Source organism: Lontra canadensis, unplaced genomic scaffold, assembly GCF_010015895.1.
Source record: "Lontra canadensis isolate GAN:19392208 unplaced genomic scaffold, GSC_riverotter_1.0 scaffold99, whole genome shotgun sequence".
NCBI lineage: Eukaryota > Metazoa > Chordata > Mammalia > Carnivora > Mustelidae > Lontra > Lontra canadensis.
Genome location: NW_022631093.1, coordinates 7,071,708 through 7,083,867, shown reverse-complemented (window position 1 = coordinate 7,083,867; position 12,160 = coordinate 7,071,708). Strand labels below are relative to the sequence as shown.

The 12,160-nt window shown below is 45.2% G+C and overlaps 1 protein-coding gene across 1 annotated transcript; it reads right to left on the bottom strand.

The window, feature by feature from the left end:
• Nucleotides 1–2,667: 2,667 nt before the first annotated feature.
• WNT8A (Wnt family member 8A) lies at nt 2,668–7,042 on the bottom strand. The gene is made up of 6 exons (XM_032837717.1): nt 6,975–7,042; nt 6,841–6,874; nt 6,474–6,612; nt 5,184–5,309; nt 4,331–4,473; nt 2,668–3,213 (listed from the first exon to the last, which is right to left on the bottom strand). Exons 1-6 carry the CDS (start codon nt 7,040–7,042, stop codon nt 2,668–2,670), a joined length of 1,056 nt encoding a protein of 351 aa, XP_032693608.1.
• Between the last annotated feature and the right edge of the window lie 5,118 nt (nt 7,043–12,160).

The following is a 12,160-nucleotide window of genomic DNA, read 5'->3' as shown; positions in this document are numbered from 1 at the left end:
CTTCCCTTCCTCTCTCTCTGCCTGCCTCTCTGCCTACTTGTGATCTCTCTCTGTCAAAGAAATAAATAAAATCTTTAAAAAAAAATATTTTATTTATCCATTTGAGAGAGGGAGGGGAGCGGAGGGGGCAGAGGCAGAGGGAGAAGGAAACTTCCCACTGAGCAGGGATCACGCTGTGACGCAGGGCTTGATCCCAGGACCCCAGGATCATGACCTGAGCCCAGGGCAGACGCTTAATGACTGAGCTATCTAGGGTCCCCTATTTATTTGTTTTTAAAGGGGTTCAAACTCACAACCCTGAGATCAAGAGTTACGTGCTCTACTGACTGAGCCCGCCAGGTACCCCAGTATCTCATTCTTTTTGATAAGAAAAATATTTGTTTATTGTAGAGAAATGTAAAAATGCAGAAAAACACAAAAAGGAAAACAAATTACTCTATTTGCTATTACATGATAGCAAATGTTTTCATATTTTCTTAAGTAAGCTCTATGCCCACTGTGGGGCTTGAGCTCATGACCTTGAGATCAAGAATGGCATGACTTAACTGACCCAGCCAGGTCCCCCAGTATTTTCCTGTTTTAAAAAACAAAACTGGGTTATCCTGAACATGCTGTTTTGTAATTAACTTTTTTCACTTAATAGATCATGTATGTTTTTCATGTTGCTAAGTGTTTTTCCAGAATATTATTTTAATGGTTGATATTCCATTGTGGGGCCATGATTTAACTAGTTTGCCCTACTGTTGAACATTCAAAATTTTTTTTAAATTTTTTAAAGATTTTATTTATTTATTTGACAGAGAGACAGTGAGAGAGGGAACACAAGCAGGAGAAGTGGGAGAGGGAGAGGGAGAAGCAGGCCTCCCGTAGAGCAGGGAGCACGACACGGGGCTAGATCCCAGATCCCAGGACCCTGGGATCATGACCCAAACCAAAGGCAGAGGCGTAACGACTGAGCCACCCAGGCGCCCCTTTAAATTGTTTTCTAATTTAAAATGTTAGGCTGAGGGTGTTTCCACACTCTTGGTGATCAGTTATTTTACTTGTTTATTCAACATATCTGAAATACCTCATCCCTGCAGGGGTGCTTGGCTTTTGCCCAGAGGGGAGATTCCCAAGGCTGGGATGCTCAAAATTTAGGAGACCAGTTGTTGAGCCCCTAGGGGCTCCCCGCCCCAAGATTGCCAGTGGAAGATGTAGAATTGCAAATGAGGAAGGTAGAATCCACAACTTTCCTAGTCTCTTGCCCAGGTCCTCCCGGAGGCATACAGACACCCCAGGAAGCCCAAGTTAAGAGAGCAAACACACTTTAATATGATTCAAGTTCAAAGGGCTTCCTTGTCCCTCAAGTTTCTTAGGTTGCATTAAAATACCACCTTTTAAATCTGGGAGTCTGGATTGTTTTCCTATTGGCCCAGTTCTTGGTTCTCAATTATATTATCTCTCAAACACATATCCAAGGGGGTTGGATACTTCCAGTTTTCCCCTTAGCCTTGTGTATATTTGGAATATACAAGCAGGGTTTCCCATTCTTTTTTTTTTTTTTTTTTAGATTTTATTTATTTTTCAGAGAGAGAGCATGCACAAGCAGGCAGAGTGGCAGGCAGAGGCAGAGAGAGAAACAGTCCTATGTAGCACTCGATCCCAGGACCCTAGGATCATGACCTGAGCCGAAGGCAGTGGCTTAACCCACTGAGCCACTCGGGCGTCCCTCCCATTCCCTTTCTTAAACTAAGGTTTCCAAAGAGAGAAATAAAAGGTCTCAGATGGATGGATATATATCCTAGCATTTATTGCAAAATGAAGTTGAGTTCCCAATCTGGGAAAATAACAAAACAGAGTCATTTGACAGCTCTTTGGGGAAAAAATCCAGTCTTTGGGCAGGGTGGTGGAGGGACTTATCTAGATAAGTCTAGATCCGCAGGGATCATCTGCCCACTTACTATGACCATTCTTTTTCCATGGTTACGAACGCGGTTTCTGTCTGGGAAAATCCTCAGCTTATGTTGGGCCCTGGTTTCCCCAGAGTTTTGTGGGGAGATTTTTTTTTTTTTAAGTAAGTTCTGTGCCCAATGTGGGGCTTGAACTCACAACCCCAAGAACAAGAGTCACATGCTCTACCAACTGAGCCAGTCAGGCACCCCGAGAACTTTTAAAAAGTGCATACTCAGATGAAAAGCCCAATACCCTAAAAAACCTCCCACTAGGGATGTCTATGGTCTCTGCCCCACTTATCTGTGTGAATATGTAGCTGGTCTTTCTGCAGCTAGCTAGCATCAGGTTGCTCCTTCAGAAGTCCAGACAGAACTCATAGTTTTTTGCTTCCATTCCCTCTGAAACTTACAGTGACAAGTACTTTGAGGATCCCTCTGGATAAGATCCCCCCAAACCAAACTCCCCTCTAGCAAGCTGCAGAAGGACAGGTGCAAAGACCGGGAAATAACTTGCAGGAGGGAGGAGATGGGGTCTGCCCACAGTAGAAGGCGAGGCTCCAAACTCAACTCTGCCCAGAATGCGCTGGGCAGGTTATACCTGGGCCTCCATTTCCCTGGAATTGCAGGTCTGAAGGGCACTACAGATCAACCCTGTGATTTTCCAGTTGTTCTCGAATTCACTCTCTCTGAGAAAGCAACATGCCACCGAGTGAGGGAATCTGTGTGGGTGCTGTCAGGCGCTGGCCTTGCGTCCGGACCACGCGCGGCCTGGGGAGCTGGAGCAGTAGTACCTATTCACCACACGCCTGCACTGGTCACACCTGACTGTACAGCACCACTGGAATTTGCAGTTACAGCTGCTGATGGCCTCAGTTCTTCTCTCTTCCACCTGTAGACCGCACTCGGTACACAAGCGTCCACAGCTGCGCTGCTCCCACCGGGATGCGTTGCGGCCGTTCTGCAGACACTCCCGACCTTCTGTGCCAGAGACGCCCAGGCTGGAATTGCGGGTGCAGTAATCTGGCGACTCCTCTAGAAAGATCAGCTCTGCCTCTGCACTGGGAAGGAAGGCCTCAGCGGGTGCCCAGCGGCCCTCAGCGCTGTTGCCAGCCCTCAGCTGCCGCTTATCCATCTCAATTTTCAGGGCCTGGTCATACTTGGCCTTCAGGTAGTCCCCCATCTCCCGGAAGTCAGCCAGCTGCAGCCAGCAGGTCTGGATGCTGCAGCTCCCAGAGATGCCATGACATTTGCAAGTCCTTCTCATGATGGCTCGCACTGCCTTCAGAGAGAAAGAGAGAGAGGAGGACTCTGGGTAAGGAAGATGGAAGGCTAGCAATTAAATGGGATATTTTAGAGCTGTGCTGCTTAACTTTGGAGGAGCATCAGAATTCCCAGGGAGGCCTGTGAAAAACACTATTTCTGGGCCCCACTTCAGATCTTCTCAGTTGGAGTGTTCGGGGGGTGTAAAGGCGTTGGTTAGGGTAATTTTAAAGCGCCCTTGGGTATTCTTTGGGAAAATTGGGCAAATATTGAGGGAGTTACAGGATCAGGAAACCTAAGCTCTAGGCCCAACTCCATCACTTCTGTAGCTTGTTTCTCTCTCCCACTGGAATAAGAACGATCAAGAGTACTGTGGAAATTAAGAAAATATGATTTTTGGCACTATTATTGTCTTCAAGGTAGGGGCTGGTGAGGGTTTGGATTTGTCCTCTCCCAGAGGGAAGGGAGCTCATGCAGTCTGAACCCCTACCCCCAAAGCAATTACTCATGTGTGTAATTGCCTTGAAAACCTCTTCCCCTTGCTCTGGTCCAGGTCATCCAGATATAGGCTCAAAGGGAAATTTTTATGCTCTAAGCTTTAATTCTAACTTGCTTCCAGATTTGAGTTCAGAATACTCCAGAAGTCTTGGGGGAGAATAGACCCGCCAGAGAAGCCTTGATCAGTCCCAATCCCTTGAAGTCCAGACAGATCTTAGGATACAGGTTGGATGATAACCACCTCCCCATTAATTTCCTAGAATACACAACTGAAGTGGTTAAAGTTTTAAGTCATGAGAGCAAGGCTTTGGTGTACTGTATTGTTCTGGGTTCTCAGAAACTTGCCTGTGGAAGGGGCTAGACCACAATGATTAGTGATAAGATTAAAGTAGAAAATCTGAATTTATGGCCTGGTTCTGATGCTTTTTAGTTCTGTTGCCTTGGCCAAGCCACTTGGCTCAGCCTGAACTGCCTTTGTCATCCAGAGAAGGGGATAGCCATCCCAGTCCTGATAGGTGGTGTAAGGATGACACATGGGTATGAGACAGCTTTTGGTAAGCTATAAGTTGTAAGTGTTCACATGTGAGGTTCTTGCCAGTACTGACCCTGATAGTTCACTCACGGACTCCTATACCTACCAGTCTGCCTGCCCTGTTGTTGTGAAGATTCATCAAGGCTCTAGCGTCCTTTCCCTTTTCCAAGCTGTCCACAAAGAGTTTGGAGATCCTTTCCCCAAATTCCACATTGTCGCTGCAGCCTCCCCAGATCCAGCCATGACCTCCTGCACGTAAGGAAAGAATAAGTTCTACACATATTTCCCTGCTAAGTTTCAGGAGGAGTCAAGGTTACTTTGGCTAACATAGCTAAACCATCCCCCAAGAGCTCTAGAAGCCTCTAAAGCTGTAGGTGAGACCAGAAAGTAGAGGTGCTCAGAGTGGATGGGTGAGGTCCTTTTCACAAAGACAACTGCCCACCATTCAGATATTTTCCATCTCCAGGCAATTAGTCTCTACAGCCTCAGTAAATGTAGGCATACTGAGCCTGGCCTAGATGTTCTTAGAAGTTCATTGTAGCTCAAACATTCTGGAATTCTGCATCATTACCCTACAGTAGTCTTGTTAGAGCCATCTCCTCCCTCTTTGATGACAAATCTGAGTCTCCTAGATGGTCTACAAATAACTGAGTAGCTCTGGATTATGGATTATGGTTCTCAGCCTGAAATATGAGGATTAGCTTTAAGCTCTCTGGTCTTCTCATTCCTAGAGGTCTTGTTGGCTTTAGAGCTCAGTGTTACTTGGTGATCCTAGATTCATGGACCCAGTTCATCTCTTGGAAGTGTATAGGTCCAGGAGCTCCCACCAAGAAGTTGCTGCCAGCATCTAGGGCTTTGAGGGACCTATGTGTCCCTTAGCCTTTTCCTGGAAGATCTTAGCCTGCATGTAGCTCTGCCTCCCTCACTTCTTCCTACCCACATCAGAGAGTACAACTTACCCGTTTTTCCATTTTTCGACTCATCGCAGCCACAGTTTTCAAAATCGCCCATGCTACAGTTCTTGGTGATGGTGTACATGACTCCCGCAGAGCTGATGGCATGAATGAAAGAAGTCTCCCTGGTGGCTTTGGAGAGAAAGAGGGGACTGAAAACTTGGACCCTGATGACCCAAAGGAGAGGCTGTGGAAAAGTAATTGTTTCTCTCCCTTGGTCCCTGACCCTTTGGGTTTAAGAGGAGGCTCTTCTCCTTGAGAGAACAGTGTATGTCTTTCTAACATCCTTATGTCTTTCAGGCAGACATGACTATCCCCATGGGGATGGGGATGGTAAAATCCACACAGACAGTGATGGGACCAAGGGCACTCTCTTCACCATTTGTATTGGGACCAAGACCCTGCTCTCATGAAATCCTGCCTGGCCTTCTGTTCATTAGCCACTGCTTCTGTGCCCTTGGGCAATGGGGTCTCAGGGCCGTGGAGCTGGCTTAGGAAAGAGAGAAGGGCCTTTTCTTCCTTCTGACATGAATCAGGAACTATGTAATAATCATAATGATCGTGACTACCATTTACTGAACTTGTGTCTTACTAAAGTTTTTAAAAAACATCGTCTCATTTCATTTCCACACACTTCCCATTCTGTCTGCATACCCCATGGGAAGACGCTTCTTTTCATCCACATCTTCTTTACTCTCTTCCCCCTACCTCTTCTCAGGAAACTCTCTATTGTTTGTATATAAACGACCTTTATGTGTACTACTACATACAGTTATAAAGAGCTGCAAGGTGCACACACACACACACACACACACACACCACACACGACACAGCTCAGTGTGATCTTTCAGCTTCTCTGTTGTTGGGATTTTATGACAGCTGGGCAGTTGGGAAACTCCTTAGGGGCTGCAAACACAAAGCCCTTTACTTGTTTTTATTTCATGCAACTCAGTGCAAGGTAGGTGTATACAAACACACAAATACAGGCCTACATTTAAAAAATAGAGGAATAATTACATTTATATGGAAATAGTGTTGTTTTTCACCTCATTCGACTCTTACAGTACACCTGGTGTACTAAACATAGCTGGCCTTATTGACCCCATGACAAAACTGGGGTTGAGAGAGAATATAACTCACTCTCAGGGTTTCACAGTAAGGAAGTGGCAGATGAGCAAATCACTGATACCTTTTTCATTTCACTGCGCATAGAGATGTCATACATATAACACATACACATACTGTAAGCTCACCTCCATACACATAATACCCCTTTGTGCAGGTGTGCAAACTTACCACTTCTCAGCCTGTTGTGAGTGGAGAGTTGGAGAGCATTTTCTGGGCAGTTCCACCGTTCCCAAGCAAATTGGAACTTACACTCCTCAATGCCACTCTGGGCACCCAGGGCCACGCTGGTCGTGTAGGTCAGGTAGGCCTGGCAAAGGGAAAAGGGCTGTGAAGGTCAGCCCTGGCTCTGCTCAGTTCTTCTGGGGTTCGGGGGAATAGGCAGGACTCAAATGGATTAGCTTTCCAGGAAGGAACAATTATGGGTTCCTCTGGGTGGGGGACTTCTGGCCCTGTCTCTCCTCCCCTCTTTTCTTTCCCCAAAAGAGTTCCCTTAGGAACCTGGATGGGTAAAAACAGGAGCCAGAGACCATCCTACCTTGGGACCTGTTATCAGGAAATTGTTCACTGACCTATCAAAAAGAGAAAAAGTGAGGCAGTGGTGAATGGGGATGAGATAATGGGGGTTTCCTCAGTGGGGAGTGGGGAAGGTGGCACAGGGGAAGGACTTACCAGGCAGAGGCACTGAAGGTGGCATAGCATATGCCCACAGCTACCCTGAGCATAAACAGGTCTCCCATGGCCTTGATCACTCCCAGGGGACCAGGTCCAGCCCAGGGCCAACTCCAGAGAAGTGAGGAGAAGGCAGGATCCTTCTCAGTATTTATGTGGGGGAAATTCTGAATGGCCAAGGGGGAAAAATCAACAGCTCTTCTCATTTGTCCCTTACTGGCAGGGCTGCAGGAGGCCCTGATCCAATGGGGGACCAGGAAGGAAGGACTCAGCCCAAAGCCTCCAAGGAAAGCCCCGCCTCACCCCGCCCCACCAGCCCTTCTTCCCTCCCAGGCTGACAGAGGGGCTGAAGCCTTTCCCTACCTCTGAGGTTTCTTTCCTCTATAAATCAGACTTGTCTCTTCCAGCTCCATGGCTCATTTCTCAGAATCTTGTAGCCTGGAGCAGATGAGGTTCCCAACACTGAGGGTAGGTCAACAATTCCTCAGAGCTACAGTGTCCTCATCTGTCACTGAGACCTCACTCTCTGTACTGCCTTCTTCCCCAAGGTGTTAGTAATTATAGGGGAACCCTATTTGGGGCACTCGGCTACTCATTTTACCAAAATAAGTGAATACATCTTTCCCACCTTCTTCCTTTGTGACTGTAAAGTCATGAAATCATGGGACTGTGGGACAGAAACACTTCAGAGGTCCTCTCTGTAATAGGCCCTTCTACCATGTTCTAGCAAAGTAAGTTCTGGTAAATTTCCTTCATTCATAGTCAGTCTTCATTTCATATGTGAGAATCAACCTTTGGGCCACCCAGGGCTGTATTTGAAAAAGCTAATGCCTTTCTGATCCTGTTTTGTTGCCAGGACATCAGCTCCTTAGGCAGGAATCTTTATTTTTCATTTTTTTTTTTTTGTTATTACTATTATTTTTAAAGTAATCTCTGCACCCAGCTTGGGGCTCAAACTTGTGATCCCAAGATCAAGAGTCTCATGTTCTACCAACTGAGCCAGACAGGTACCCCAGGAATCTTGTTTTAGGTTCACTTAAGTGCTTGAAAAAGATGTCTGGATGAACAAACAAATGAATAAAAGAAATTGTGACCCCTAGTAGGGACCCGAGACACCATTCAGGTAAGTTTCTTGGGACTGCAGTGAAGGGGTAGAGATCTTCCTTGGTTGGTGGAGCTCTTTTCCTGGGCAGGGGAAGGCAGCCCAGAGAGACTCAGAGGAAAGTACAAACAGGGATTCACCATCCTGACTCATTAGTCTGTGACTATGGATGTCCAGATCACATCCCAGCTCCCCAGGGCCTGATTTGGGTGAGAAAGGAAGCTCAGACATGCCCCACTGAAGGAGTTCCAGGGACCAAGGAGTCCTCAGGCTTTTTTACTTATTAGAGCAGTGCACTCAAGCTTGGACCAGGATTGGTGTCGGTCTATAAGCTGTTAATTGTTACCTAAGTACCGAAGTGCAAGTGTTTAGAAATATTTATAACAACTTGATGTAGAAATTTCATTTATTTATTTTATTAATTTTAAAAATGCTATTTATTTATTTATTTATTTATTTATTTATTTATTTATTTAAGTGGGCTCCACACCCAGCATGGAGCTCAACACAGGACTTGAACTCACAATCCTGAGTTCAAGACCTGAGCCAAGATCAAGAGTTGGACATTTAATCAACTAAGCCACCCAGGCACCTTGATGTAGTAATTTTAGATATGCTGGATCTAATAATACGACATTGGACTGCTATTTTGTTTTTGTTGTTGTTGTTGCTTGTGTTTTTGTTTTTAAGATTTTATTTATTTATTTTTGTCAAAGAGAGCTCAAGTAGAGGGAGCAGCAGGCAGAGGGAGAGGCAGTGTCCTCAATGAGCAGGGAGCCTGATAGGGACTCGATGCCAGGCTCCTGGGGTCATGATCTGAGCCAAAGGCAGATGCTTAACAGACTGAGCCATCCAGGTGTTCCAGGGGGCTCCTACTTTGTGTATATTTTTTGTTTCATTTTTCTAAGAGGATTGGTGTGAATGTCACAAATGCAAAATGTCTTTAATGGACTACAGCTCTGCCTTTCCGCCCCCTGAGAAGCTGCCTTCCCTTGTTTGCTTATGGGCTTCTCTCGTTGGGGAAAAGAACTATCTGAGACTTGAGTCACTTAGGAAAAGCCCACTGAGTTTGTTTCCTATTTTCCCCAATCAAGAATCTAATGTTTAACTTTTCCTTCTTAAGACGGCAGGGTTGATTTCCATGCCACTTACTGTTTGGTCAGAACAGGGTTAGCATTAGCTCTGAGGTAGTCTCCCTGTGCCCCTTGAAAGAGTTTTAGGAATGACCCAACATTCACTTCCTGTGTATGAGCAACTGGGTCCTACTATCCTATGTCCCCCATTGCACCTGGCATTTAAGTTGGTACTCTACAAAAATATTCTTTTTTTCCCTAGGAAGAAGAGGGAAAGGTAGTAGGCTTTTTATGTGCAAACTTTGTATATGCTTCTGCTCAGATTCTACAAAGTTCTCATAATTTCTGTAAAAACAATTTAGGATGGGGTGCCTGGGTGACTTAGTCGGTTAAGCAGCTGTGTTCAGCTTAGGTCAGGGTCCTGGGATGGAGCCCTGCATTAGGCTCCCTGTTCAGCAGAGAGCCTGCTTCTCCCTTCTGCTGCTCCCCTTGCTTGTGCTCTCTTTCTCTGTGTCGGATAAGTAGGTAGAATCTTTTAAAAAGAATTTAGGGGGCGCCTGTGTGGCTCAGTGAGTTAAAGCCTCTGCCTTCAGCTCAGGTCATGATCACAGGGTCCTGGAATCGAGCCCTGCACTGGGCTCTCTTCCCAGTGGGGAGCCTGCTACTCCCTCGCTCTCTGCCTGCCTCTCTGCCTACTTGTGATCTCTCTCTGTCAAGTAAATAAATTAAAAAAAAAATCTAAAAAAAAAAAGAATTTAGGATGTTGAAGAATGGACTTTACTCCCGGGTATTAGGAGGTCTGGGCTTTGGCCACTAATTTGTTGTGTGACCTTGGGTAAGCTATTTACTACCGCATGGACTCAGTTTTTTCATCTGTAAAATGAAGGAATGGGGGCAATGTTGAACATTGAATGACCTCTAGAGACTTTCCCAGTATTCTACATGCTGTAAACCTACTTTCAGGGTTTATAGAATTTACTAATCCCTGAGGTAATTATAGACTGAAGTGGGTAAGTCTTGTTTTCACCAGCTGTTTGAATGGAATCTTTTTAATCTTTGAATCCTTTAGTTGCCTGTCAGGATAGACCTGGAAGATAGGTACCCAGAAGACCACCAGTGCTTTCTTCAGAGTGCTTTGGGGCTATGTCTACATAAGACCCCTGTGCTAGACTGATTAAAGTCCTTCATGTGGACAGAATTTCCCCTGAAAGGAGAGACGAACAGAGATAGGCAGTTCACGTTGGAGTCTACAAATCATTTGCAGTCATTGTGCCTTCATTTCCTTAATCCCAGCTCCATTATCTTATTAATTTTTTTTTTCAGAGAAGAGGGGAGGGACAAACACAGAGGGAGAATCCTAAGCAGGCTCCACGCCCAGTGAAGAGCTGGATATGAAGAGCTTGATCTCACAACCCTGAGATCATGACCTGAGTGGAAATCAAGAGTCAAATGCTTAACTGACTGAGCCACTCAGATGCTCTCCTCCTTTTTTAAAAAGGTGCCACCCCCAACATGGAGCTTGAACTCACAACTTTGAGATTAAGAGCTGTGTGCTCTACACACTAAGCTGGCCATGCACCCTTATCTCTTAAGTTATTAAGGGTGTGGTCCAACTCTTGGTTTTTCTTTTCCAGGGAGAGAAATCTGTATCTGAAGACCAGAGCAGACAATGACAGGGAGGTAAAGTGCACGTATCACAAGGCAATGCTGTCTCTGAACAGGGAGTGTGCTGGCAAATAGGTATTTAACAATAAGCTCTGGAGTGACAGGAGCCATGATTGGGAGTGTTTGCTGATTGCCATGGTATAAATAATCCCACCATGGCCTTTTTCAAACTACCAATGTAGACTTGGGAAGAAATGAACATTACCACATCATTATATACTATTCTACCATATGGATATAATAGATGTAAATAACTTACAGAGTATAGATAATAAAATGTGAGAAAACAATTAGGAAAGATGAATTTGAGTACTTGTTACCTTTGTTTTTAATATAATTTAATTGGTTATATAATTTAATTTTTAAAAAGATTTTATTTTTAAGTAATCTCTACCCCCAACATGCGGCTTCACTCATGATGCTAAGATCAAGAGTCACATGCTTTACCAAATGAGCCAGCCAGGAGACCCTATGTAATTTAATTTTTAGTAATGACTTGTTTAACAACTGGTGTGCAAGATTCCTGAAAACTTGCCTATCAGCTTTTTGAGCTGGGATGGACTGTCCCCCAGCATACGGTTGGAGCCCTGTGTCTTCCCTGCAGGCTCCTGGGAGATACAGTGCAAAAGATTTCTATGTGGAATTGAACCCTACTGTTCATCAATTCCAGTTATAGGCAAGGCTTTAACCCTTGCTGAGCCATAGTCTTGCTACCTGCCCTCAAGGGGCTTGGTATCTAGTAATTAGAGGCTAAGGTATATATTTAACTAACATAGGGCAGAAAGTAGAATACAATGAATAAATGCATGTACCTCTGGAAAGGTATTCATAGAGCTAGAAAGGAGGTAGGATCAGATAATCCTGGAGACCCCTTCTACATTTATTGTTCAGGGATGTTGAGGTTTCAAGAGTCCTAGGGGAAGCTGAAGACTATGATCAATGAGGAATAAACTGGAGTCACCCTTGTGCCCAGCTTCAGAAAATCTAGAGGCCATTCATGGGACCAAGAGTGTCTGAGCTAGAGGGTCCTGTTTTATAAGATACATGAGGCCCAGAGACAAGGGACATACTCAGGGTCACACATCAAGTTGAGGCCAAGAAAAATTGGATCCTGCCATCCAGGTTTGCTCTGGATTGAGGGATTTCCCATGAAGTAGGGCTTCCAGTGCTTGAACCAGGACAGTGCTGGGCAAAGCAGGTGGTTGGTCACCCTACAATGATGATGGTGTGCATCCTTCGCCAATATTTCTTTCCTCATGTGCACTCTCACTAAAATCCCAAATCCCTGGTTCCCCTATATATCTTTTCCCAGGCTTCGTCCCAGGCTCTGACACTACTAGCACTTC

Bases quoted from the DNA above. Each gene is read 5' to 3' on its own strand.
- WNT8A (XM_032837717.1), bottom strand. From the start codon at position 7,042: ATGGGAGACCTGTTTATGCTCAGGGTAGCTGTGGGCATATGCTATGCC. The intron at 5,310-6,473 runs GTAAGTTTGCAC...TTCTCTCCAAAG, and splicing joins TCACAACAGGCTGAGAAGTG to CCACCAGGGAGACTTCTTTC. The intron at 4,474-5,183 runs GTAAGTTGTACT...CCTTACGTGCAG, and splicing joins GTCGAAAAATGGAAAAACGG to GAGGTCATGGCTGGATCTGG.